We start from the raw sequence: 26,927 nt of genomic DNA, 5'->3' as shown, positions 1-26,927 counted from the left end.
TTTTAACCAAACCAACAGAACAAAAAGGTCTGAAACTGATATAGGATCAGTTCAGGGAAACTCTGTACTCAGCCTACCCATCACAGCCATTTTTGTGCATGTTTTCCACTAATGTTTCCTCTGTTAAAATGGCACACGCTCTAACAGCCATCCATCACAGTCTGACCTTTGACCCGTCACTGGCCGTCCTCGCCGCTGGGGGGCGTGGCCAGGTGTGAGGGGAAGTCCAGGCCGCGCTCCTGGGCATGCCGCCTCCAGCGGTCCTCGTCCCCCTCGTGGGTCAGGTAACGGCGGCCCATGCGGAGCTCGAATTCCCGCAGGTCACACCACAGCTGAAAGTTCTGCAGAGAGAGAGGGCACCTCAGTCAGGAGGGGGTTCTCACTGATGGGCAGGTGAATTTTTAAACCACAGTGTTTAGTGTCAGATTGTTTGAGGCGTGTCTTGGACAGACTCGGTCAGGAAGTGCGAATAAAAGGCAGAGGTGGGGGCGGGGCTTACCTGTAGCCAGGGATGTCCCAGGGCCTTCCCCACGCTGAACCTGCGTCTGACGGCCACCTGCAGCAGGTTGTTGATGAGGCTGATGGCTGGAGCAGAGACAGAGGCGTTAGGGGCTGAAGTGCATCACCAGCCCCGGCCTGCAGGGGTCGCCCTAACACTCATGTTAGCCTGGCTTCAACTCCACAGTGTGAAAAGGGGTAACGGAGACTGCTGAGTTCCAGATGAAGACCGCTACTGAGACTGACACAGATGCACTGCTATCTGTAACGCACAGCGGATTGTGTTTGAATGAGACCAAGACCAAGAATGTTCCCAAGGACCAAGACCAAATGCAATAGCAACATCAAGAACAGCAGACTAAATCCAAGACAGAGCCTCAGGTCATTAGGTCCAATAGTGCTCGGAACACTAAATGTGACCAGCACCGGTGAGACAATAAGCAAGTAGCCCTGCAACCTACACTGGACCGAGCCCTAGGCTAGGCCGAGGCCCAACCCCCCTCCTGCCGCCAGTCCCTCACCCTCCAGGGAGATGTGGGCCCAGGGCTGCCGGGGGTACATGAAGGCGGCGTTGGTGATCTGCTGGTGGATGTCCTCGTCCTCGTTGAAGGGGAAGGTGCCGCTCAGGCTGACGTACAGAACCACACCCACCGCCCACATGTCCAGCGAGCGGTTGTAGCCATTGCTGCTGATCACCTCGGGCGCCAGGTACGCCGGCGTGCCCACCACCGAGCGGCGGAACGACTTCTCCCCGATGATGCGGGCAAAGCCAAAATCACACAGCTTCACCTGGGGGGGGGGAGAGACGGGGACACTCAGGGAGTGGGAGGACAGGGGGATCCTGCTGAAGCTTTAAGTTTATCTGCCTGATGATTATTTTTAAATTAATTAATCTGGTAGTGTCTCTGATCAGGGTGACTTACAGTGCATAAAAAACTGCTTCAAATGCAGAATGGAAATTGAAACCACCCGAGCTATCCAGTCCAATTAAAACAAAAACCCCCGGGGGTCCTGTGCCATGAGCAACATCCACACACGCAGGGAGTGGCAGTCGTACATCTAGCAAATCAAAGCGGTATCATACGTTTACATGCAAATTTACATCTGAAGTTTAGTCTCACTCTCAGTAAACTCATTCCCCTGAGTTTTCTAGCTGTCCGTAAAGCTCACATCACCCCAAAAATGCGGAATCACAGGGCGAAGGGAGTCCAACCCTCAGACACATGGACACCCCACTAAGAGCAAGGAGGGGAGTCTGTTCTGCCGCTGTGAAGTTCCGGTCATTGTCAGGCCAGTTTGCTGCCGTTCTGTTTCTATGGTAGCGAGAGAGAGAGACGCATGCACTCACCTGGGGGAAGGGGTCAGGTGAGGCCAGCAGCACGTTTTCGGGCTTCAGGTCGCAGTGAGCGATGTGCTTCATGTGGAGGTAGCGCAAAGCCTCCAGGATCTGCGGGGATAACGGCAGGTGAGGACCTGTGAGTCCTCCTCCCAACACAGAGAGGCAGGGAAACCAATCTCTGCCCAAGCAGCCTGTTTACCTTACAGATCAACTACCAGAAATCTGACTACAACACATAATTCATGCCTGGTTTACTAGTAATAATAAAAAACAAAGTGGGGGGGGGGGCACCTGAGTGACCAGGAAGCGAGTGTTGCGTTCCGGCAACCGCCCCTTCTCATTGGACATGATCATTTCCAGCATGTCACCGTGGAGCTTCTCCATGACAACGAACACATGCTCCAAGGTCTCGAACATGCCCTCCAGCAGCACCACCCCCGGGTGGGACAGGTTCTGCGCAGACACACATACGACTGCAGTCACGGTTCAGCATGAGAGACACGAGGCGGTGGGGGGAACGTGTGGGGAAGGTGCCATAGCACAGGGCTGACAGGCGTTTCCTGCGACGGCAGGTACCTGCAGTATGGCCACCTCGTTTCGCAGCTGTCTCTCCTCATTGGTGGGGAAGCGGGTCTTATCGATGACTTTAACCGCCACCGGGCGTCCAGACTGCCTGTGTGTGCCTGAGACACAACACACACACATGCACACGCACACACATACACATACACACACACACACACACACACACACACACACACACACACACACACACACACACACAAAAACACACACACGCACGCATGCACATGTACACATACACACACATGCAGATGCACACACACAGACACACACACACGCACATACACGAACACACATAAACACACACACACACACAGATACAGGCTGTTATATGTGTCTTGCTGTCTCCAACATTCTGAACTCAAGATATTTTCTCTGAAAAGAATAACTACACAGTATAACCACAAGAGGGCACTAGAGACACACACCCTGACTTGTGACAGACTAAAACTCGAAGCGCTCCCTCAGTTCATCTGTGAATCGTCTGTACTAGAGTTAGTTACATGTTTCATGAACATCTTTTCCGTCAGGTGACTGACGGTAGGAGCACAGCTCAGCATTCTCCTCACTCTCCGACTCGAGCTGGGCGTTTTAACACCTCACCTCCGTACACCACACCAAACTGTCCTGAGCCCAGCACCTCATCTGCAAAGATCTGATACACTGCGCCGATGTCCTACAAAACACACCCACACAAACACACACAGTTACAAGCACACACAGATGTACGCACACAAGGAGACTTAAAGGACCAGTACAGTCTGTGGTCTATGCCTGATGATTCATGATATAATACAATGTTTAATACACTGCCCTGAAAAGACCACTGCCTGACTGAGGAGAGCCTATGCAAGGGCCCAGTCTACTTACAGGAGTTCCTTCACCCTGGGATCCAGGATCTGTAAAAAGAATAAGATTATGATTTAATCTCATACACACACTGTATTTTTTCCTCATTTCTCTAATTTTTAATATCTTACTAACATTTTATGTAACATTTACAGTACTTGGTGAGATCATGTACTATATCGTCATAGTGATCATGATATTATGAAGATTATAGTATATCACACATGGTCATTGTAATGCCCCCAAAACTGTCATACTAATAATCTGCTCAGAAACAATCCTTCTGTCAATCATTTCATTATCCTAAGTGCACATAATTTGAAAAGCTGCTTAAATGGAACTGAACCAAATCTTTCCTCTCTGACTCATCTAAATCATGCTGTCCTGCCCACTGCCTGACTCATCTACACATTCTAACCTACACCCTCTAAGACCCATCTGCCCAGACCCTCTAACACTCAGCTACAAACCCTGACTCACTTATACCCTCCAAGACTCAACTACACACCCTGACTCACCTATACCCTGTAATCCTCATCTACACATATGCTGACTTGACTTACACCATCTGTGACTCATATACACACTCTCTGGCTCACCTACATCCTCTCAGATTTAACCACACCCTCTCTGCAGTCACACCCTCTCTGACGCAGCTACACCCTCTCTGACGCAGCTACACCCTCTCTGACGCAGCCACACTCTCTCTGACGCAGTCACACCCTCTCTATAGTCACGCCCTCTCTGACGCAGTCCCAGCCTCTCAGACTCACCCACTCCGTCCTGCGCTGTACGTCCGCTGCTCTGCACCGGCATCAGGGCCTGGCGGATGGCCGCCTCCCAGGCCTGGCCCTCCTGACCCGCCAGCACGCAGTACACCAGCGAGCCCGTCACCAGCTCGAAGGAGTGGGCGCTGTCGCCCGCGGGCGTGGCCACAGACAGCTGGCCAACCCCTCGTACCTGCAGCACCTCCGACAGAGCCAGTTCCTGAGCGCCAGCAGGGAGAGAGGGATGCCGACATTAATACTGATATTCTCACTGTGACCACTAGGGGGCACATTTCCACTTGAGCTACAGTACAGAGTAATGACAGTGTCCATGAACTCTGGACCTAATGGTCCTGGGCTCCAATTCCATACAAGCAGATTTATAAATCCTTCACAGAATAACTCAACATAAATTGTATGCATCCTGCACTGCTCTGGTAAGGACATCAGCTCAGCCATAAGTTTGGTGATACAGTAGTTTTCTGAATTGGAGAATGGTCTATAACTTACAGTTATAACCAAAATCATAAACCAGTGTTCTTTGGCAACTTATTTGAAGCTGACCATTTGTGAACAGGTATGTACTATTGCTTGTGTACACCTACATACTGTATGTACCATAATACATGGCAGATTTCATGACTTGTAACAACTGGCAGACGTTAATGGAGGCCCCAATCTCTTGCTGAAGCTGTTTAGAATTCATATGACAATTACATAATATTTTTAAATGAATCGCTTCAAAAGTGTCACCCATTTCCACTAACCTTGTAGTACTTGGTGCTGTTTTCATTCTGGTAAAGAGTGATGCTCTTCCTGTCCAGAATCCAGTAATGGCGTTTCCTCTACGACAATGACAACATGGTCATCAGTAATATCCACAGATGTGCTGTCATCATTTCACCATTGCATTTCTGTACATCTGTCAGTGTTGCTCAGGGCCTTACCAGAGTGTCACTGTTGGTGGGTTAGTGTTGGTGTGTCAGTGTTGGTGTGTCAGTGTTGGGCAGGGCCTCACCAGAGTGTCGGTGCTGGTGTGTCAGTGTTACTGTGTCAGTGTCGGTGTGTCAGTGTTGGGCAGGGCCTCACCAGAGTGTCAGTATTAGTGTGTCAGTGGTGTTGTGTCAGTGTCGGTGTGTCAGTGTTACGCAGGGCCTCACCAGAGTGTCAGTGTTGGTGTGTCAGTGTTGTGTTAGTGTTGGTGTGCCAGTGTTGTGTTAGTGTTGGTGTGTCAGTGTTGGTGTGCCAGTGTTACTGTGTTAGTGTTGGTGTGTCAGTGGCCTCACCAGAGTGTCAGTGTTGGTGTGTCAGTGTTGGTGTGCCAGTGTTGTGTTAGTGTGTCAGTGGCCTCACTAGTGTCAGTGTTGGTGTGTCAGTGTTACTGTGTTAGTGTCGGTGTGTCAGTGGCCTCACCAGAGTGTCAGTGTTGGTGTGTCAGTGTTGTGTTAGTGTTGGTGTGCCAGTGTTGTGTTAGTGTTGGTGTGTCAGTGGCCTCACTAGTGTCAGTGTTGGTGTGTCAGTGTTGTGTTAGTGTTGGTGTGTCAGTGTTACTGTGTTAGTGTTGGTGTGTCAGTGGCCTCACCAGAGTGTCAGTGTTGGTGTGTCAGTGTTGTGTTAGTGTTGGTGTGTCAGTGTTACTGTGTCAGTGTTGGTGTGTCAGTGTTGGTGTGTCAGTGTTACTGTGTCAGTGTTGGTGTGTCAGTGGCCTCACCAGAGTGTCGGTGCTGGTGTGGTGTAGCAGCCAGCCCTCCTTCAGCACGCCGCTGGCCCTTTGCTTGGTGTGACGGACAGACTGCACCACACGCATCAGCGGGATGTTGCTGCTGAAGCAGGGGCTGTGAAGAGAGGGGCCCACACCCAAAGCATGACCGACACACAGCAGGAAGTGCTTCACAGAGAGAGGCTTCATGAGAGATTCAGATTCAGTGCGCACACCCAAAGCATGACCGACACAATGAGAAGACCTTAAAAGAAAGAAAGATATATATATGCTGCTCTCTCTCTATATATATATATATATATACACATACAATACTCAACTGTTTACTTGTGTGAATGGAGTTTGATACCAGAACATTTTATTCGCATGTTCTTTCTATAAAGGACAAAAAGGCTGCTTTCTGCCCTGCCATTGTGATTTATGTTACCTTATTGGTGACTCCTGCCCCACGCCCAGTGATTCAGTGAATGGCACTTCAGCAACAGACTGCTCGTCATCCTTGCTGTCCAAGAGAGAGCTACTGCTGGTCAGATCGGGGTCATCATCTGTCTCCATGCTTTGGCTGGAGTTGCCCTCATTAGCGGTATGTATATCTGTGACATCACAGGTACACAGCACACTAACATTAATAGCAGGTCATATATGTATGAATAACACTATATAAATTAGTATGTATTTTATATATATATATGTATGTAATTTTAATGTCTGACAGATATTAACTAAAAGACAAACAACATAACCTTTATTAAACAGCAGAATCCTGGTGTGTGTGAGAGTTTGGGTGTGTGTGTAAATGGATGACTCACTCTGACTGAGTTAGTTTGAGTGTTGTGTGTGTGTGTGTGTGAGAGTGTGTGTGTGTGTGTGTGTGTGTGTGTGTGTGTGTGTATGTGTGTGTGTGTCAGAGAGTGTGTGTGAGAGTGTGTGTGTGTGTGTGCGCGCACGTGTGTGAGTGTGTGTGCGCGCACGTGTGTGAGTGTGTGTGTGTGTGTGTGAGACAGGGTGTGGCAGCAGTGTATCTCACCCCCTCCGTTGGCCATCCTCTTCTCTCCCAGACAGTCGCTGGGTACGTGGGGCTCACAGCGCCGGTGGCAGTTGAACTTGCAGTCTGGGGCAGAGGGAGACAGTGAGTAACAGTGTCATTGCAGTGACATCTGTGCCCCCCGTCCCCCTCCCTGTACCCCCCCTTCCCCCTCCCTGTACCCCCTCCATCCCCCCCCCCCTCCCTGTACCGGAGCATTGCAGTCCCTGCCGGAAGAGCCCCTTGAGCAGCCGATGGCAGTACTGGCAGACGGTGGGCTTGGTGTAGGTGTGGATGTGGAAGGTGTGCGGGACCTGGGGCCTTCCCCCCTCCCCCTGCCCCACCCCCAGCCACACCGGCCGCTCCGCCCAGGAGGGGGGGCGGGACCGAGGCTTCGACAGGCTGATCTGCAGAGAGAGGGAGGGAGAGGCGCATACTGAGGGCATCGCCAGGGCAACAGAACCCTCATTTCAGCTTCGGTGGGCAGAGCCACAAGGCGCTGTAAATGTACCAATCACGGGCTTCGATGGTGAGACGTTAAATGCTTGTCAGTATCAATGCATCGTTCATCTGATCTGTAACTGACCTGGTGTTTTTAAAAGTGACGCCTACCACTACCAGTTCATCACTTCCATATACGGAGGGTTACTGTATGCTTTAATGTAATTGTAATCTGCTACGGCAGGTTTGGGATATTACTGTAGCACCCAAAAACTTCATGCACCCCAAACTCAACACAATCTTCCTTAACATGAATTTCACAGCTATAACGAATCTCTGCCTCTATAGAGTCAGAAAGCTAAAATTTCTGCCTTTTGCCTCCATTTGATGGATAAACTGGCTTTGCTGAAGACAGGTGAGAAGCATAGAGTAACATGCCATTAGGACCTTTTCTTGTTTTCTTGTTTCTTGTTTTTGTGCTGGGATCTGGATCTAAAAGGTCATTTCTGGTGTTTATAATTAATGACCAGTAATATGATCAAACCCTTAAAAATAGATTATAGAAACTGCATTGACATTTTTTTTCCTTTCCCAGAGTGACTTGCATAGTTTACAATTTTTACATGCCATCCATTTTTACACAGAACAATGTGTGCTGAGGCAGCTCAGGTGAAGTGCCTTCCCCAAGGGTGTAACAGCTGTGCCCCACCTAGGAACTGAACCCGCAACCTCTGGGTCGACTCCTTATCGCTACACCACAATAGAGCTTGTGTCTGATGTTTGATTGACACCTCAGCAGCGAGTATGACATCACAGTTGGACCCTGAGTGGAGAGGCTGGCTGTGCGTTCCTATGCAGCGGTTAGCGCTGTGCTCACCTCTTCCAGACTGCCCCCGGCCTGATTGGACAGGGAGGGGGTTCGGGGACGCCCCGAGGGGAACAGGGACAGGCTGGGCCCGCACCGCCTGCGCGTTCGGCTGCAGTCACTCGGCAACAGCAGAGCGCATCGCTTATGGAAATCCAGCCCACACCCTGAGGGAGGGAGAGACAGAGAGAGAGAGAAAGACAGAGTGGGGGGGAGAAAGTGAGTGCAAGGTGGAGAGGGGGGGAGGGAGAGAGAGAGAGAGAGAGAGAGAGAGAGAGAGCGAGAGAGGGGGAGAGAGAGAGAGAGAGAGAGAGAGAGGGGGGAGAGAGAGAGAGGTGGAGAGAGAGAGAGAGAGAGACAGGGAAAGAGGGGAAAGTCAGAGAGAGACCGAGAAAGAGAGACAGAGAAAGAGAGAAAGAAAGACAGAGAGAGATAGGCACAGGAGTGGGAGGAGGAGAAAGACAAGAGGGGGGGAAGGTAGATGGGGGAGGACAAGAATGGGAGGCGGTGAGAGAGAGAGAGACAGAGGCAGGGGAGTGGGAGGGGGATAGAGAGAGGTGGGTGAGTGAGAGGAGGAGAGAGAGTGAAAGAATTGGGGGAGGGTGAGAAAGAGACAGGACACTGTGACACGTGAATCAAGGAGAAATTTTGCCTGTAATACACACAACGAATGTCACAGTTTGACATGGCAAATCCAGTTTTATTTACATTGTTTCAAATTACACATTTGGGTTTTTGCTTAACAAAATGAATTCAGTGTAACCCTAATGGCTACAAAAGCAGCAGGTATGAATGGTGAGAGAGATGGTGATCCAGGCTTTTACCTTCACATTTTAACCCCTGGCGCACCAGCCCCCAGAGCATCTCGCCGCAATGGTGACAAAAGGTTGGGGTGCGATATGATTGGACCACCAGAGTATGTGGGCGGAGCTTCATCTCAGTCACAGACGCAGAACCTGAATCAGATCAAGAAACCTTGACCACAAAAAAATCCTCGGTCTGCTTAACGACGAGGAACATTTTACATTAAGTTTCAGTTTAAACCTACAGCCACTCTTTTATACAAACTCGTAGTCGTAGTTCTATTTCTGTCACTGAGTGCTGAAAAGCAGAGGTGCCAGCGCGGCCCCTCCCGGACTCACCGGACAGGACCACCTCCACCAGGTCGCCGTCCTGCAGCGTGTCCGAGCCGCTCAGGAGCCGCAGCAGGTGCTCGGTCCCGGGTTCGTGCCGGAACAGCAGGATCTTCTCCCCGTTTCCGACGATGGTGCACTCCGGAGCCTTCCGCAAGCGAAGCCAGACCGTCAGTAACACACCCTTTTCTGCAGTGATATGAGACCTGCGACAGGCCAAATCACACTGCACAGGCGAAAGGGCAGGTGCAGTGCATTACAAGGGAGAAGCGATGTCTAAAGGTAGAGATCTCAGATTTGTAAGAAAGATGGCCAACACCATCATTAAATGTCATATTAGAGAGTACAAGTGCTTGTAAGAATCAGAATTTGAAGTGGCTTGCTCCTCTAGGCCGATGACTGCACACAGGTGAGCGATGAAGCTTTTGCACATTGTCAGCAGACCTGCACTGTTTTTCACTTCATACCCTTAGAGAAATGTCATCTAGAGTAAAAGAAATCCAACACATCATTGAGCGTCACCATGAGTATGTTAGAATTGTACATGGAAATGTGACTGTAACTGATCATGGTTTGGAACCATATGAACAAGTGCGTATAGTGGAATGTTAGGGATCATTCTTAGGCACTATTATATTACATTGCATTATATTATTGTCATTTCACAGACGTTCTTATTATTTCAAATGCAAAGTAGGGGTCTGTATCCAGGGAAGCTCACAGATCAAATAGATGCTTTACCTATTCTGTAACCCTGTAATCCTGGGTTAACCACCTCTGCGGCTGGGCAGTTCATCCTAAGGTAAATCAGTCAATAACAGCTGTGTCCCCTCAGAGATACCAGCCTTCGACCCTCAGGTGTAGAGTCCAGGGCTCTAGCCTCGTTCTGATTGGCCACCTTCGTAAGTGGAGTCATGATTGTAGTGTAGCAGAATGGTAAGGAGTGCTAAGGAGCAGAACTCGCAACTGAAAGGTTGCTGGTTCGATACCCCGCTGGAGCACTGTTGCTGTACCCTTGAGCAAGGTACTTAACTGAGAATTACCTCAGCAATAGACTCAGTAAAAATCCAGCTGTATAACTGGATAACATGTGAAAACTGTAACCTATGCAAGTTGCTCTGGATAAGAGTGTCTGCTAAATGCCACTAATGTAATGTAATGATTCAACAACAGACTGACACAATGAAGTCACGGAGACCACAGACCACTGTGACCTGTGACACGCATGCGCACTGGGAGGGGGGGGGGGGGGGGGGGGGGGGTGCTATAAATATCGCCATCCTGCATGGCGGTAAACAACGGCGTTTCCACTCGAGTCCTCCCGTGCGAGCAGCGCGGAGGCTGGTAGCCTCAGAACCGGAAAGTCTGCCGATTCTCAGACGCAGGACGCACTGCCCGGGCCGGTGGAGGGAGGGGGTGGGGGGGGCGCACAGCGCAGGCCGGTGGAGGGAGGGGGGGAGGGGGGGATGCTCGTGGTGGTGGTGGGGGGGGGGAGGACTGTGGTTGGAAAGTTTGCGCCGGATGCATGAAACCACACAGAGCCCCTTGCACAGTGCAGGCCCACACTGAAGGAGCTGAGCAACAGAGGTACTTCAGAGAGGGCAACACAAAGGCACCCGCAGGCCTGCTACTGACAATATGCAGAGGAAGACGCACAGACACACAGACGTACAGACAGACAGACAGGCAGACCTGCACGGGGCAGGTGCTGCTTACATACTGATAAGGTACTTGCTGGAGCGCTGCACGATGCTACCCCTGATCAGGAAACTCGAGTTGCACCCAGTAAAAACCCATGTGAATTACCGTTTAGTGGAGTGTGTGAGGTGCAAAGCCGCAGACTGGGAAAGCACAGTCTGCAAGGTGGACGAGCGCTGTTATAAACCTGTCATGACAACGTTGGGGCGCTCACAAAGTATTCCCCCACCCTCCGACACTGGCAAAAAATCAGCGCGTGGGTCATCGAGTTTTTTCCAAAACCGCTGTCATCGAGTTTTTCCAAAACAGATCTCATAACGCTGTGTGAAACACGAGCCATCAGGCCCTCAGTGTCAGAGGGATATGAGGACACCAAGCTCTGGTTTCTACCACTAACACACTGAATGTGTAACACACAGTGTTACAGCCATGCAACAGTCTGACAGGGTTACCTCATCACTGCAATGTAACAGGAACTTTGCGGGGGTTAGAGTGTGCATGTATGAGTGACCCAATGTGCGACCGAAGATATAACAAACCGGAACAAACTATTTGTGGCCTGTGTGTGTGTGTGTGTGTGTGTGTGTGTGTGTGTGTGTGTGAGAAAGGGTATGAGAAAGACAGATAAGCATCATGTAAATGTGCATGTGGTAGGGTGTGAGAAAAAAAGGCACCTTGTGAGTGTGTGTGTTTGATAGGGTGTGAGAAAGAGAGACGGGCACTGTGTGAGTGAGTGTGTGTGTGTGTGTGAGGGTGTGTATCAGCATGCTTCACAGGGTGTGGCGGCCCTACCTTGCGCTCTATGATCTGCATGGCCAGCTTCCTGACGCTGTGGAAGCTGAGCTGACCGCTGGACACCCACACCACCTCTCTGAAGAGGCCGATCTGCAGCTGGATCAGGGCGGGGCCCGGGGGGTGGACAGATGGCCCGGGGGTCGAGGAGGTCACCGACATCGCCGAGAGAGAACCTGGATGCATAGAGCAGCACGTGTTCGCAAGCGACCTGTCCACTTAGCAACACGTCGATCAAATCTACGCAAGACCTCAAAACATTACGATCAATTGAGCTTATTGGAGATAAGCAGGCACGCATCTACAGGCAGGGATCTATATCTACAAATATCCGTAGCCAGCCACAATTAAAGCCTACTCATTTCGGAGGGCGGACACCCCCTACACCCGGAATTGCAATGACCTCTGGACTTTGGGACCCCAATAATGTGGAATAACAGGGAGAAAAGCAACATAATCATTTATCCCATATTTATTATGGAATTTCTCTCACATTTATCATTTCATTTTAACTGACACACATTTAATATTGCATTACCCAAATGAAAAAAAACACAACACTCCTTACTGGGCTAACAGCCTAGTCCACAAGCAAACAGATAGAGTAATTATTTTATAGTGTGGGTGTTTGGGCACTCTTTTATAACATCATAGAGCATTTTCAATTTTTAATACATTCTATTTTAGTACGCAAAACACTGTAAGAAAAATGTCCTTAGAGACATAATAAAACATTCATACACTGAAATGAGATTCTTCCTGGACAGCCATAAGAAAGGATCCAAACATGAGCATGACTCTTTGGCAGCTGCAGCCTAAGCTTTCTCTTGGCAACCTGACTGCAGTCAGAGACGCTGGGGGTTTCGCTTGGCTGTAGGGGGTTTTTTCTTTTGGTTAACTCAGCGTCCATACCGCTGGCTACCCATCTCAACAAAGTTATAAATATGCTACTCAAACTCCTGTCAACATCTTACATGAGCAAAGGTGTCTACTCTTCTACAAATGGAAATGTTTACATACACTTCGCATTGTTGCTTTAATGAAAGCCAGACTGAACGTGCTAACAGCATCTGCTGATGACGACATGGCCGCGGCTGTGAAGGCGGTCTGTGAGAAAAAGACGAAGCGCTTACTTGAGATGCCAGAGTCCATGCTCTCCAGGCTACAGCTGTGAGGACGGGAGTCCATGTTTTCCGTCGCAAGTTCTGCCCTCCCCCCCCCGCCTCTCTTCCAACCCGAAGGCAGAGCTGGGCAAACAGGCTCTCTGGCTCGCTCTGCGGGGCTTTAACGAGGTCACTGTGCTTCTGCCGGCGTCAGCAGGTGCGATGTGAAGATGACAGGAAGCAGCGCCGAGGCTCGACTCGCCTCCTCTGCGTTTGGTTACGCTCTCTGTGCTCGGGCGCGCTCGAGCTGCCCACAGTGTGAACAACCGCTGACCTTTTGCGCTCTCCCTCTTCAAACAGACACCCCCTTCTGTGATTTCTATGCCAGTTTGGACGTTTGAGTGTGAAGACATGCCATCTAGTCAATATTGCATTGTTGTCAATGTACCCAGTGTATCTATCAATATATTTCCACCTATACTGCTCTCTGCATATATTCACCCACCTGACTAAATGGAAACAAAAGACTGCTAGGAAAGACAGCTTCCACTGAACTATACAGAGCAAACACAATGTTGGTGTAGATCTGGTTTGTTGGATTTTGTTTAAAAGATAACTAAAAGATTAACTAAAGGTAAACTAAAGGTATAAATAAATGTCTTCTGCTTTCTGGAATAAAGCTAATTATCTGTGAATCTGAGTTTGCTCTGTGCAATGCTATTAAGATAAAAGGACAGATTAAAAAAAAAATGAAGCACAAAAGCAGATCCAATATGTTCCCATGTGTTCCACTGTTTGCTGTCCCTAGTCAGGGGAAAGAACAATTATGGAGGGGGGGGGCACACATATATGGAGAGCTACAAATACAGAGAGAGAGAGAGACTCAAACAAAGTCCATCTTTCCAGGAACAGGGCAGCCATCAAAGCAATCCCTGGCAATTTTACCAGGGAATCAAAGCATACACAAGCACTGTGTTTTGGTTTGAAAAGTGTGATTTTTATTTATTGAGCCTTTATTAAAATATACATAAGGTTGGCACCCTCACAACGGGACCCATCGCTGAAGTACAATTACCCACAAGGCCCAGGGCCGCTACATTCTAACCAGCAGGAGAGACTGGTGTCCACAGCAGGAGCATGCCCAGTGAGGTCACTGGCGTTTAAAGGGGGGGGGGGGGCTTTGTGATGTCACATGTGATGTCACATTCTTTCATGTGTAAATACAGCACATGCAGCACGCTGACCTTAACTCCCCCTCATGATAAGACAAGTGCGAGAGTCTGCATGTGGAGTGCGCTTGTGTGAGTGTGTGTGTGCGCGTGCGTGTGCCTGTGGATCAGGTCAGAATACAGCACTAATTTACATACCTTTCCACAGCTGACCCTTTTTCTCCACGCCCACAGAAAAGCCAACCCCCTTCTCCCTCACTTTCCCTTTCCTTCTTCCCCTCACATTCTTTCTGCATCTCTCTCTCCTCTTAACCCCCACCTCACTCCCTCTCTCCCATCCCCCCGTTCTCTACCCCCTTTTCCCCCTTCCTCTTCCTCCATCTCCTCTCCTTCCTTTTTTTAAGCCCCTCACCAACCCTCTTTCTCCAAAATCACCCCCACCCCACAGCACAGGTAAAGCTCGAGCCACCACACAAAACAGAGCACGATTCACACCCTCATTCTAACAGAAATCCTCTTCACAGCTGGTCCTCCCCTTGCCAGGCTGTTCTCAGAAACCATAAAAATGACCTCCTTATGCACTTAACACAATCACATTCAACGTTAACACCCTATAAATATTGCCAAAGTAGTAAAAAAAAAAAAAAAAAAGTCAACATTCAAATAATGAACAACATAAACATCACTAACACGCTCCCCTTAACATAAGGCTGTATAAATATGCACATGGACTATACTGAAAAGATTAGTGTAATAGTAAGTGCCAGCAATTCAGGTCTAAAGTGAACACAAGGTGGTAGACTCCCCAGACCACAGAAAATCAGCTGGAACACTTGAAAAAACAAATTCTGACCTTGGTTCTCCTTTAATGTAAATACAGTAGCTATCATGGGTTTTTCTTAATATGCTGTCTTGAGCTTTCTGAGCCTTACTTAAACATCTACAGATTGCCTTCCTGTTTCATTTGAAGTAAAAATGACCAGCCACCACACTGGCTGGTTCTTTGGGGGGGGGGGGGGGGTGTAATGAGTGTCTCTGTTCACATTGTTTAATCAATCAAGTTCACAAGGCACCAGTGTGACAGGGGACAGGGACTGTGGCTGGTCAATACTGGCTCTTTAAGTGCAGCGTGGAAATACAGGTAACAGGTGGATCACCAACTCATTACACAAACAAGCTGGACATAACGTTCAGATTTGGCAACAGCATACCAATAGCTGAGCACACGAAGAGGGGCCTTCGAAAAGAAAGAAATCTCGCTCATAAACCAGGAGACCAGGCGGTTTGGGACTGGTCAACTCCTTGTATCTTGGTAGGCTAGCTATCTTGTTTTTTTTTTTTGTTTGCTCAAAACATTCCACTAATTGGCCCAGCTACTCCATGTGACTTGCCAAAGCCAATCACAGTCGATTGGAATGCATTGAGAGTTCTACAAAAAAAAAAAAGACACAAATGACCATTTGCAGAAAGGTTGAAATGGGTAAGCGTAAAGGTGTGAGTTTAAGTGTCAGATTCACTATGAGCTCAGAGACAGACATAACAGAGTCCAAGACTAATTCAGGTACCGTTCACATTAGTGCATTTTTCGCTCAGCGGTCAGTACCAGGAGTCAAACTAACACTCGGCTCTTATCAAGCATAGATGACAAATCCAGCAATATAAATGTGCACACTACATCTACTTTCTCTGACGTCGGTCACGGTGATCACTATGTAACCACATGGGCCCCACAATGTCTTTTTTTTTTAAACTAGTTACCCTCCCTCCCAGTGCATACTACACCACAACCTATTTAAAGTCTAAAGTGTCAACAAAATCTGGTGCGCTATATACACAGAATCAAAAAAATTCAATAATTTATCCCTATATATACATAGAAATTAGAAGGCAAAAGTGAGGTTCAATTGTATGCAGTGCTTTTTTTTTTCCATTCCACTTTTTTGTTTTAATACACAGACTCTTTTTCGTAATCCCCCCAAAAAAAAAAAAAAAAAGATTGAGTTCTCATCTCGTCCTCCTTTTCGGTGCTTGTGAAAGCAAACCTTCGTCTGACACTCCTTTTGAAAATCAGTATTTTTCCAAAACAGGTCTGTTGTGGTGGTGGTATCAGTCAAACAGGTGGTAAGCATTCGCAGTAATACATGCCATTAGTGAAATATATATGTAATGTTTTTTCTACATTGCAATCTGATTCTAACTATTGAGATGGAGTGTCTGCATAAGGCTCAGGTAACCAGCAATTTTCGCCACAATGTAATGACTCAAAAGTGCTCACTAAGTGTCTTCCTTGCAGACATTCCACCCCAAGTCTAGGAAGAAGCATGCTGGATTACTTTCTATTTTATATTTTTGTATTTATGCTTGTATGATCACTTCCAGTGTAGATTCCAGTAAAGCAAACATAGCTTTCCTGTACTGATCATAAAAGCTGGGTCAAGCCAAAGCCATGTTTTTTTTAAATACCTTTTGCTTTGAAATAAAAAAAAAATGAGATGAGTGTGGATATTTTTTTTCTTCAGCATATTTTGTTTACATCAGGCAGGAAACATCCTTCTAGTGAAGCATTCCTGTTTCTGCCCCACCTCACTTCCTGGCTTCAGCCAATCAGAGAGCTGCGTCTTGACAAGTCAACATTGCTGGCGCTCAGTCCTCTGCATTCCGATAGGCCGGCGTTAGCCTCCTGCAGAATAGGAAAGGAAGGACAAGTTCAGAGAGATCAGAGGACAGTGAAGTGTTGAAATGCATCAAGATGAAAGTGAAAAGACACCGTAGACAGCCATCAGACAGCTTGATGCTACCAAAAGACTGTGAATGTGAATTAGACACTGATCAGGCCCTCGGGGTAGGAGAGGATTCCGCTGCAGGCAGAAGGGAGCGTACCTGGGAGGGGTCCTCTGCGCTCTTGTTTAGGAAGTTGAGGGAGCTCGCTCTCTTCATCCTGACAAACAGACAGCAGTCAGCGAGAAGGACACTTCACTTAATTACACTGGGTGTGCTCTGCCCCAAGGCTGACCACAGGCACAGGAGAGGGGCGGGGTCACAAGGACAGAGAGAGAGTCTCACTCAGAACAATGAGGCTGCCATGTCGCCATGGATACGTGTTACTGAAATCACGTTGCAGGAGTCAGCTGCTGTTACAGGAGGTGGGGGTCGTTTCAGGGTTTGGGGGTGTGGACTCACCCCAGGTTGCGGGGCTCCTGGGGGCCACTGCTCCCCTGCAGCTTCTTCACCAGCATCTCGCTGCTCTTGCGCAGAGCGTCACGGATCTTCCCAAACGAGCCGCTCCTCCGCAGGGCGCCGTTCCCGTCCTGCAGGGGGCGATATAGAGGGGGGGGCAAGGAGAGAGGGGGGTTAGGGGTCAGACACTGACAGGATCGCCAAAAGGTGGAGAGAGACTGACACATTGACTGATACTTTAAACATGGGTCCAACAGCCATGCTAAACCAAGAGGAAGGTTTCTGGAAAAAAAAAAGAATAAAAAGACAAGGATGGGGGAACGCAGATGGTAGAAGGAGAGAAGCGAATGAGAGCGGGAAGGACAGCATACTTGAGTTATAATAAAGAGTACAGTGCTTTAATTAAGCGAGCAAGCATCCGCAGGTCTCCTACCCCGTTCCACTCTCCTCCCTCGTCGCCCTCGCAGTCCCCCCGCGGCCCCCCCGGGCCATTCAGGGCCTCCCTGCTCTGCCGTCGCTCGCCCACTCCTGTCGCCCCGTCCTTCAGCAGCTCCACCACCTTACTCTGGTTTATAGCGTCAATCCCCTGAGAGAGAGGGAAGGAAGAAGGGAGAACGGAGGTGATGGAGGGAAAGAGATGGGCCAGGAGAGAGAGGAAGGAGAAAAGGGGGAGAGAATGGGTGATGCGGGAGAGATAGGCGAAGAAAAGCAAAGTTAACTCGAAAGGTGTTCAAGATGATGGGTGTTCTAGGCTCATCTCTAATACTAAGCTCAGTGACTTGACATTGCCTGTATAATTATATCATTCTTTGAGAGCATTCACAAGTTGGAATATGTCTTGAAAGCCTGTTTGGCGATGGAATTGGGCATGATTGCAATATCTGTTAGGGGGTGCAGTATCAGTTTGGGTGTGTAGCACCAGTGTGAAAGCATAGCAGCAGTTTGGGGGCTCAGTAGCTGTTTAGGGGTGCAGTGGCTGTTTGGGGGCCGCAGTGGCTGTCAGGGGCGGAGTACCCGTTTTGGGGGTGCAGTACCTGTTTGCGTGTCTTTGTAGCACACTCCTCCAGTGTCTCAGCAGCCTCCAGCTTTCCCTGCCGGCGATACAGCGCCCCCAGGCTTTTCAGGGTGGTATTGACTGTTGGGCTGGAAAAGGAGGGGCAAAATATTCATCATTACCATTTTGAATTATAAAAATGGTAAAACAGGTAACAGGCGTATAAAAATATACATTATATTCCAATTTTAGATGATTCAGGAAAGGACAATTTCCGGTCCAAGGCACTTCCCTGGTTTTGCATGTCCAAATGAAGAATTGGGTGTATCTGCCTTTCTGTTGTGTGTAAGAACGTGTGCGGGAGAGTATACATTTGTCTTTGTGTAAATGTGTGTGTGTCTGTGTGTGTGTGTGAGAGAGAGCACACACTGGCTCTGAACACACCTGTCCACCTTGCAGGCTTTGTACCAGCTCCCGTACTCTCCATAGGGACCTGCATCCCTGCGCTTCCCCTGAGAGAGAGACAGAGAGAGAGAGAGAGAGGGAGGGAGACAGAGAGAGGGAGAGAGAGAGAGAGGCAGATTGGGGGGGAGGAGAGAGAGAGGCAGGGAGAGGGAGAGAGGGAGAGAGGGAGAGAGAGAGAGAGAGAGAGAGAGAGAGAGAGAGAGAGAGAGGGAGGGAGAGGGAGAGAGAGAGGCAGATTGGGGGGGAGGAGAGAGAGAGGCAGGGAGAGGGAGAGAGGGAGAGAGGCAGATTGGGGGGGGAGGAGAGGGGAGTCAGAACAAGACTGGAACTAAGGAGCTGCAGTCATTAGTCTAGCTACCAAGCTAACTGAAATATCCACCGCCTGAGCAAATAAAACAGAATGCCATTACCTTGCTCTCTTCTCTCTCCTCTGCATGCATCCAAATAGGCTTGTTGTCGTCTGGAAGAGAACAGAGAGGAACACCATTTCAGAGTCACTCCCCCTTCTCGCGCGGAATAAAGACCGCGTACAGCAGTGCCCAACCGAGCCGCACCAAACACACAACCACCGGCTCCAATCAGGAAAAATGACCTGTCATCAGTTCTCTGAGGTGAGCACTGTCTGCTGCTGGAAACACTAGGAATTCACTGGCAGGCAGCACAGATTGCAGTGTTTCAGCCACCTAAACTGTGAAGCGTTGCATTGTGGGATAGCTGGAAGCATAGAACTATACACAGAGGTGTCTCTATTATGACAAAGCAGCATCTTACTGCCACCCACTCTGATACTTCAACTGAAGAGAATACGGAGGGGCATCTATACAGTCTCGTACACCACAGCAACCAGATCGGCGCGCTCGGCTTACTGTTGACCGATCCAAACTCCTTCTCGTGGGCCCGGGTCAGAATCTCCTTGTAGAGTGACTCAGCATCTTTGAACTTCCCCTGTTTGAGATAGCATGTGGCCTGTTGGGGGTGGGGGGGGGGGGGCATCAGTGAATTTGCAGCATTTAACAATGCCTTCAGAAACACCATACGATTACAGCAGGTATCACATACAAAGCTGTGCAAGGTCCTCAGGAGATCCTCTTACAGCAGTATTAAGCAGTATGAGGTATGAGACTGCCTCTCTGAAATGCTTTTGTGTGGAGAGACACAATTGTTGAACACACAGAGGCACTGGGATTTATTTCACAATGGAAAAAGGCAGACAAAAAGCATTACTTATAATTCATACTATCACTATAATTCATATATCATAACCCACAAACCTCAGATACCCATGATTTTTCAGTTGTATTCAAAAGGTTCAAAAAACTGTTGCGGAAATAACTGACATATTTTATAATATTAAGCCGATAAACTGCTAAAATAAAAGGTTCATGACGTAGGGCTTCATAAACTCCTAATCAGATTCAGCCACGCTGTGCTGCCAATGACTCAATCACAGCGCACTACCAGAGAGCAGGAGACTTCTGACTGGTTCATACGAGCCGGTGACCGATTCCGCCCCCTCCTCACCAGGTTGTTCTTTGTCTTGGCCACGTTGGGGTCGTCGGCACCCAGCTTGGACTCGTAGATCTCCAGGGCGCGCCGGTAGTAGTACTCCACCTCGTCGTACTTGCCCTGGTTCTGGCAGAGCAGCGCCAGGTTGTTGAGCTGCTTGGCCACGTCCGGGTGGAACTTCCCCAGCACCTTCTCCCGGATCTCCAGGGCCCTCTTGCACAGGGGCTCCGCCTCCTTGTACTTGCCCCTCTTGCCGTAGAGCACGGCCAGGTTGTTGAGGGTGGCGGCCACCGCCGGGTGGTCCTTCCCCAGGGTCTTCTCCCGGATGGCCAGGGCGTCGTTCAGGAGGTGGGCAGCTTCTTTGTACTTATTCTGATCCCTGGAGCAAAAGGATGACAGTCAGTTAGGGCGTACACAGCAACATATATCTACCTCCATCTCCTCAACTCTCTCTCTGTTGACAGATGGATAGATAGATAATGTCCACACCTCATCCTGGCAGAGTGTCGAGGTGCCCTTGAGCAAGACACTGAACCCCCAACAGCTCCCATTGGCCAGTTGGTAACCCTGTATGGCAGCCTCTGCCACCGGTAGGTAGATGTGAGGCATATAACCGTAAAGTGCTTTGAGTACTCAAATGAGTAGAAAAGCACTATATAAATGCAGTCCATTCCACATACACACGTGTGACTACTAATATACATATGCAAATGTGTAAGACCAGTGGATATTTGCCTTAACATACGTGTTGACAAACCTCTGACCAGGGCAAACAGACTGGGCACAGAAAGCCAGACAGATAAAGAGACATACAGCCAGATCAAGCAGTGGGCAGAGGGATGAACAGATGTACAAACAGAGATACAGACACATTGTCTGTCTTTCTGCACAGACAGACAGTCAAAGGCTGATAGACATACGGACAAACAGACAGACAGATCGAGTTGTGCACAGATTTACAGATGGACAGATGGATTAAGCTGTGTGCAGACAGACAGACAGAAGTGCAGCACCTGTAGACGAGTGCCAGGATGTTGAGCATGGTGGCCACGTCGGGGTGGTCGTGGCCGGAGGTCTTCTCCAGGTCCTCCAGGGCCTGCTTGCACAGGGGCACGGCCACCTCGTACCTGCCCTGAGAGGCGTACTGGATCACCAGGTTGTGCAAGGTCCGCAGGCGGGCCGGGATCTCATACCCACCCTGCTGGGCAGCCGCCTCCCCGCTGGGCTGGGCTGGAATGGGAGGGGGTGAAAGGTCAGGGGTCAAGAGTGAACTTACAAAATGAAGACACATAGCCTTAGCAGACTGTATTATAGAGAGTCACAGTTTCAGGTTTGCTGACATTCTCATTTATCTCAACAAATATACTTGAGCTTTGATTGCAAGCTGCTAAAATCTATATTACTACTCTACTACTCTATATACTATATATAACTCTGCCAAAAACATCTCCTGCTGTCAGTCTGAAATTTAACTTCATTTCCAAGTATGTCCTTTATTTCTTTTGAATCAGAGTTTTACCATGTTACAACAGCTCTACATGAAAGCAGCTAACCGTTACTGTTCAGCGGTTTGTGACAATCTCGTCTCCAACAGATCAAATTACAACCAATTACAAGCCTTTATCATTATCATTATTAACGCACACAGTTTCCATATAACCAAAGTGTAAACTGCAAGCTGAGAGGAAATTAAACTTCCACAGTACGATAGCATACTAACAGATTTCACAACTGTTAACCCATCGTGTTATTAAAAACCACAGAACAGGAAAAGCAGTCAGGTCACACAGACAAAGTAAGACCAAGGTGCTCTCTCAGAAATAAAAACCGTCAGAAATAATCGCACGGATATGAGACCAGCATCCATCAATCCAGCTATGACATCACTGGCGTTTATACCGTGTCATTTCGTCCACTTTCTTTATGATGCTCCCATTGTTCAACTGTCCCTGCCTTCATTGTAATAAATCATACATTCATACAATCATACATTTGTAATAAAGCAACATTACCAACACGCTTTTAAAGTGAAACGTGTTTTAAGGAAATCATCTTGCACGGTCATTGGGAGAGGTCTGCAGTGGTGGATATGCTTACACAGCATGCCAATGGCACCCACAAATCAGGCCTACTCTACAGAGGCTCCGCCCACGGCAGTCATGTGACCGTGACCCCCCAGTGGGGTGCGTGACGGAGTTCGGACAGAGCGTTCCTCACCCTCGATCCTGGGGGCGGGCTAATACGCACTGGGGTTGATTCCAACGGAGCTCTCAGTTAATTATGTTTGACTGAGTAATTAACTGAACACTGGTGTTTACCGCTGAGCTTTCGGTTAATTATGTTTGATTGAGTGATTAACTGAGTACTGAAACCATCTGACATGTCTACGGCCATTTGTGATAAACTCCTTGTGAAAGAAATACACCATTGCAAGTGTGCTCAAATGAGTACAAATAACTAACAAAGCAAAAAACTTCTGTACCCTTCTGTTAGCACGAACACTTCCAACAACATGTATCAGTTACAGAAAGCTACTGAGCACAACTGGCCGAGTAACAAATAAAGATCAATCACTTAAAGCTTAATCAAGCCTAATTAACTGAATTTAATTGGCTGCAATGGAATCCTGCACAGAGAGGGCACCCAGGGCCAGGGCAGAGAAACGCTGCTCTGACCTCTGACCCCTCCACCCCCAACACGCTTTGACCGCAGCGTGCGTGCGGCCAGCGGGCTACCTGGTCCGTGGTCGTCGTCGTTGGGGAAGAGGTCGTCCAGGCTGTCTTTGGTGGCCTCGCTGGCCTTCTCGTCGGAGGGCGAGACGTCGTCGTCGAACTTCTTGATCTGGTTCATGAACTCCAGGTGCTTCTTCTCCTCCTCCAGCTGGGCCACGCTCTGCTCGCTCTTCTGCAGCTTCTGCTGCGTGGCCGCCAGCTCGTCCCGCAGCCACTGGTTCTCCTGGCACAGCCGGCGCACCTGCGCCCGCAGCTTCTGCTTCTCCGACTCCACCGCGCTCAGGTGGCTCGACAGCGCGATGATCACCTGCGGGGGGGGGTCAAAGGTCGGGGGGGTGAGGCACGGCGGAGAGCAGGGCTGCTGGCTCAAATCCCAGGTGAGGCACAGCTGTTTTATTCTTCAGCAAAGCGCCTGACTTCGGCGAGGCACCAGCAAATAAATGGATGATATTCAAACCATGCCACTCGCTCTAGACAAGAGTGTCCACTAAGCAAATAACATAATATGAGAATAACAGAGCCGGCTATTCTACGTTCTTGCTCAGAGACATTAGGCAGTCACCTGTGACATGACTCATTCCTCAAAGATATTAACCCCATCACCTGCTGCACAAGACTACAGGTACCCTCATACGCAGCTCAAACCCAACCACTATTTACCCCGTCAACCTACCAAAACTGCTCCTCTGCCTTTCTATGCTCATTACTATGCTCAAACCTCCCTTTCTTCATCCCCACATCAAATCCATCTCTTCCTCCTCTTCCTCCACCCTACCTTCAACAAAATCCACCCTATTTCACCTTGAGATACCCCTAAATCCTCCTCCACCACCATCTCCACTCCTTCTTTCTCTCCTCCTCATCCCAAAAACCTTCACCCCCCCCCGGTGCAGTACCTGTGCCTCGCCAAGCCCCAGCTCAATGGCCTCCAGGCTCTTGCGAAGCAGGCCCGACTTCTCCTGGGCTACGGGTGGCGCGCAGTCCAGCAGGGAGGTGAGGAGCTGGGCATGCTCTCCGCGGAGAGTCTCCAGGCCCTGCATCACGGCCTTGGTGTTGAGGACAATCTCATCCTGGCTCAGCCTCTCCAGAGACTCCTCGCGTGGGTACACCATGGTGGACATCGCCAACACACTCTCACACTGCAGAGAGAGGGGGTAAGGGAGTTAAACATACAAACAAATGCACAGTTTCTATAACATAGTACAGAAATACTAATTACAGGTACTGCAGCTTTACACATGTTGCAGCTTACACACGCGTTGAGATTGCTTAAATCTTTTTGTGCCACTAGGTTACTGTCTATATGAAGACACATTTGTAGACAGCTTTGGTGGGCAACTTTTTTTTTATTCAAGCAAGGTGTTCTTGCAAGCATTCTCAAGTGTCTTAATCTGAGCAGCTGGCCATGATCCTGATGAACAGCCCTGGAAAATCTGTTAAAAACAAACTTTTCTGTTATAAAGACTAACTCCCTTCTTAGCGTCCTCTTGTGGATTCAAATGAAACGAGTCAACATATTTCAAAATGTTTCAAAATGCCAGTAAGTTATGTTTGTGGGAGGTTTCGGTGAAACAGGCCAGGATGAGGCGCGACTGTGGTCAAGACGTCCAATCGCGCATGACACAGGTCTGTCCAGTGCCGGACCCATAAAGGGCTGTGCCAGGGCGCTGCCCGAAAATGGACCAAGCACTAGCAGGTCAGCCCACAGTGACAACTAAAAACACGAGTACTGGCTGTACCAGGATGAGGAAATCAAGCAAGTCCCAGGACAGAGTTCCTGGTAAGAGAGAGAGCCCAGCAAAAGGTCAGTATGTGGGCAAGACCGAGATCTGTGGCTGTTCAGGCTAAATGAAAACCAAAACAAGCCCTGAACTATCACTTGTAATATTCCTACCTACAACTGTGCAGCTGAATTTCCAAAGTCAACGCAAAGGGGCTTTAGGTATTCACAGACGCCAAACGAAGACGGTAATCCGTGCAACACCAGTCCCCGGGAGGTGAAAAAATCCCTGCCGCAAATAAAAACAAACCGCTGCAGACAAGATGAATGCGCAACTCAATGCACAGCATGCGTCCCGACAGGGATCAATTCTCCGCAGACTGCCGGGTCTGCGTGATGCACGGATGCGATGAGCGAAATAAACCAGCCGTACAAGTCGTGTGCGGAACTGATCCTCGCAAGCGGTTATCCGTACCTCGGATAGATATACCTAGGCTTCTCCTTCGCACGCCGCCAGGAGGCTCCCGCCCACACAAACCCCCTCCCTTCATTCTCTCTATTGACTGCAATGCACCAACACCAACTATCCCGCAATTTCCATCACACAGCCTCCGAAAGTCAAGGCGCGACAAGCCGCCAGGACGTTTCGCTCAGTACATAACTATTGCAATAGGTCATATTCCAAATACCCATGCCTTTCTTTCACGACAAGAATAAAGCGTATGAATCACACGAATCGTTTTCAATACTGACATACCGCATTTCACCGCAAAACCAGGGGAGGAAAAAATATTAAATCAAGGTGACTTCTCCTATTCCGAGTATGGTTTAGCCGATGTAAAGAGAAGCAAATAACAGAGCAATTTAACGTTCACATAATCTAACATCCCACTGTAGAAACAAAATGAAACACAAAGATTATAAGTACTTTGTTCTTACCTATTGAAAAAAAAATGAACAAAAATGCAAACACGACATCCAACGATTTGAAGGACAAGTCAGTATTGCTGAGAAGGTGCGGCAAGGACTTCGGTAAGGATACGAGTTTTTGCTGAATGTCGAGAAAATTTATTTTTATGTAACAGCATCGGCTACCCTTTGAATTGATCGTCCGTTTCAATGCTTTGGCCGTGACCCACTGGTAGGTAGACTAACTATTTCGTAAAGGACACGGAATCATCAAACGACGCTGAAAGCGAAGTACCTATCACAACTGTAGTCATTAGTTAGCTTGCCAGCTATATTTCGGCATTCCAACCCATGATAAATTACTATTGTTGCTAGCCGGGTAGCTTTAAACAAGCATGCGTGCTAAAAACAAAAACACTAAATCATCGCTAAAGCATCGCATTTTCACGAAAATGCAAGGCACCAATTCCATTGCGGTATTCGCCGTAACGATATTTTAGCAAACATTTGCCGGTCTAAAAATCAACACCATGCACTTTAATGAACGTTGCGCAGTCAAAGAGACGTGCATGCTCTCTGTATCAGTCTAATTACGGTTTCCTAACTTCGTTAGCTAGCTAGCTAGTTTCTCACAGGTTACATACTGAATAGTGGCTAGCATCACTGACCATCGTCTGGACAGCCCAGGATGCGGGGATGCTGGAGTAGGGATTATCAATTCATCATCCACTGGGTATCTTAGTAGCTAACCTCCAAAGCAAAATAATAATCCTATATTTGTCTAGCGTTCAAACATGTATGTCAGACGGAAGCTGGCTAAATGTATCTTATTTAGCTAAGACTGAAGCTATCTATATCGTGCCCAATTTTAGCAAGACTAGCCAGCTAGCCGGCTAGTTAGCGAACACATTCACCTTTTCTCCCACCGCTGGCCCAAAATGTCTTCGTTTGCAGTTCAAGGCGCTTTCTCGCAATCTAGTTTGGCACTGCCCGGTCAGGTTTTTGAAAGCAAAACAAAAAAGCGTTGTTCGATCCCTTTATTTTTGCTCGCTCGTAACGCGTGCGAATTCCCAACGAAACATTGTAGCCAATTACGCTAGCGTGGCTGGGCTAGCTAATAGGATCGAGCCTTGTTAGGAATTAAGTCAATGTTCTTTTCAGATCGGCCCGGCAGAGCTTTTTTTCCCCCGATGTTTATCGGTTTGTTATCAGTGAGAGAGGGCAGGACGAGCGTGGCGATCCGGCTTGCTGCCGTCCATCTTTCCTGCGTTTCTGTGTTGAGAGACTGAGTGTGTGCTCTGCCGCGGTTCCTGTGCCTCGCCTCGCGTCTGTCCGGCTTGTGTTTACGGATGACGGCAGGAAGCTGAAAATGGCTGGTGGATCGAAGTCTCCCAGAATCCACAGCCCCGTCGCCCCGAGCGATGACATCACCATCACCACCACC

The 26,927-nt window shown here is 48.8% G+C and overlaps 2 protein-coding genes across 2 annotated transcripts; both read right to left on the bottom strand.

The window, feature by feature from the left end:
• Nucleotides 1–176: 176 nt before the first annotated feature.
• Nucleotides 177–12,991, bottom strand: LOC118790668 (serine/threonine-protein kinase D1-like). The gene is made up of 19 exons (XM_036547659.1): nucleotides 12,842–12,991; nucleotides 11,709–11,884; nucleotides 9,228–9,366; nucleotides 8,910–9,041; nucleotides 8,098–8,252; nucleotides 6,991–7,186; nucleotides 6,758–6,866; nucleotides 6,183–6,311; nucleotides 5,747–5,870; nucleotides 4,803–4,880; nucleotides 4,046–4,255; nucleotides 3,422–3,442; nucleotides 3,023–3,095; nucleotides 2,414–2,520; nucleotides 2,129–2,290; nucleotides 1,847–1,945; nucleotides 1,020–1,287; nucleotides 500–585; nucleotides 177–341 (listed from the first exon to the last, which is right to left on the bottom strand). Exons 1-19 carry the CDS (start codon nucleotides 12,894–12,896, stop codon nucleotides 177–179), a joined length of 2,484 nt encoding a protein of 827 aa, XP_036403552.1. The 5' UTR covers nucleotides 12,897–12,991.
• A 2,001-nt stretch (nucleotides 12,992–14,992) lies between these two features.
• On the bottom strand, nucleotides 14,993–26,927 carry klc2 (kinesin light chain 2). Its single transcript, XM_036548181.1, has 13 exons — nucleotides 26,398–26,927; nucleotides 23,751–23,993; nucleotides 22,858–23,161; nucleotides 21,136–21,352; nucleotides 20,138–20,501; nucleotides 19,483–19,582; nucleotides 19,027–19,076; nucleotides 18,596–18,663; nucleotides 18,192–18,300; nucleotides 17,591–17,743; nucleotides 17,161–17,288; nucleotides 16,861–16,918; nucleotides 14,993–16,660 (listed from the first exon to the last, which is right to left on the bottom strand). The coding sequence occupies exons 2-13, from the start codon at nucleotides 23,973–23,975 to the stop codon at nucleotides 16,577–16,579; spliced, it is 1,860 nt and encodes a 619-aa protein (XP_036404074.1). The 5' UTR covers nucleotides 23,976–23,993; nucleotides 26,398–26,927; the 3' UTR covers nucleotides 14,993–16,576.

This window comes from Megalops cyprinoides, chromosome 16, assembly GCF_013368585.1.
Source record: "Megalops cyprinoides isolate fMegCyp1 chromosome 16, fMegCyp1.pri, whole genome shotgun sequence".
Classification (NCBI taxonomy): domain Eukaryota; kingdom Metazoa; phylum Chordata; class Actinopteri; order Elopiformes; family Megalopidae; genus Megalops; species Megalops cyprinoides.
This window is presented reverse-complemented; position numbering and strand designations above follow the sequence as displayed.

What these genes read in the sequence shown, in the direction of transcription:
- LOC118790668 (XM_036547659.1), bottom strand. Translation starts at nt 12,896, where the DNA reads ATGGACTCCCGTCCTCACAGCTGTAGCCTGGAGAGCATGGACTCTGGC. An exon ending in CCGGGGGCAGTCTGGAAGAG is followed by an intron (nt 7,187 to 8,097) that starts GTGAGCACAGCG and finishes CTCTCTCTGCAG; the next exon opens with ATCAGCCTGTCGAAGCCTCG. An exon ending in CTCGCTTCCTGGTCACTCAG is followed by an intron (nt 1,946 to 2,128) that starts GTGCCCCCCCCC and finishes TTATCCCCGCAG; the next exon opens with ATCCTGGAGGCTTTGCGCTA.
- klc2 (XM_036548181.1), bottom strand. Translation starts at nt 23,975, where the DNA reads ATGTCCACCATGGTGTACCCACGCGAGGAGTCTCTGGAGAGGCTGAGC. An exon ending in CGACGACGACCACGGACCAG is followed by an intron (nt 21,353 to 22,857) that starts GTAGCCCGCTGG and finishes CTCCCATTCCAG; the next exon opens with CCCAGCCCAGCGGGGAGGCG. An exon ending in GGAGTTTGGATCGGTCAACA is followed by an intron (nt 19,077 to 19,482) that starts GTAAGCCGAGCG and finishes GTTCTCTTCCAG; the next exon opens with ACGACAACAAGCCTATTTGG.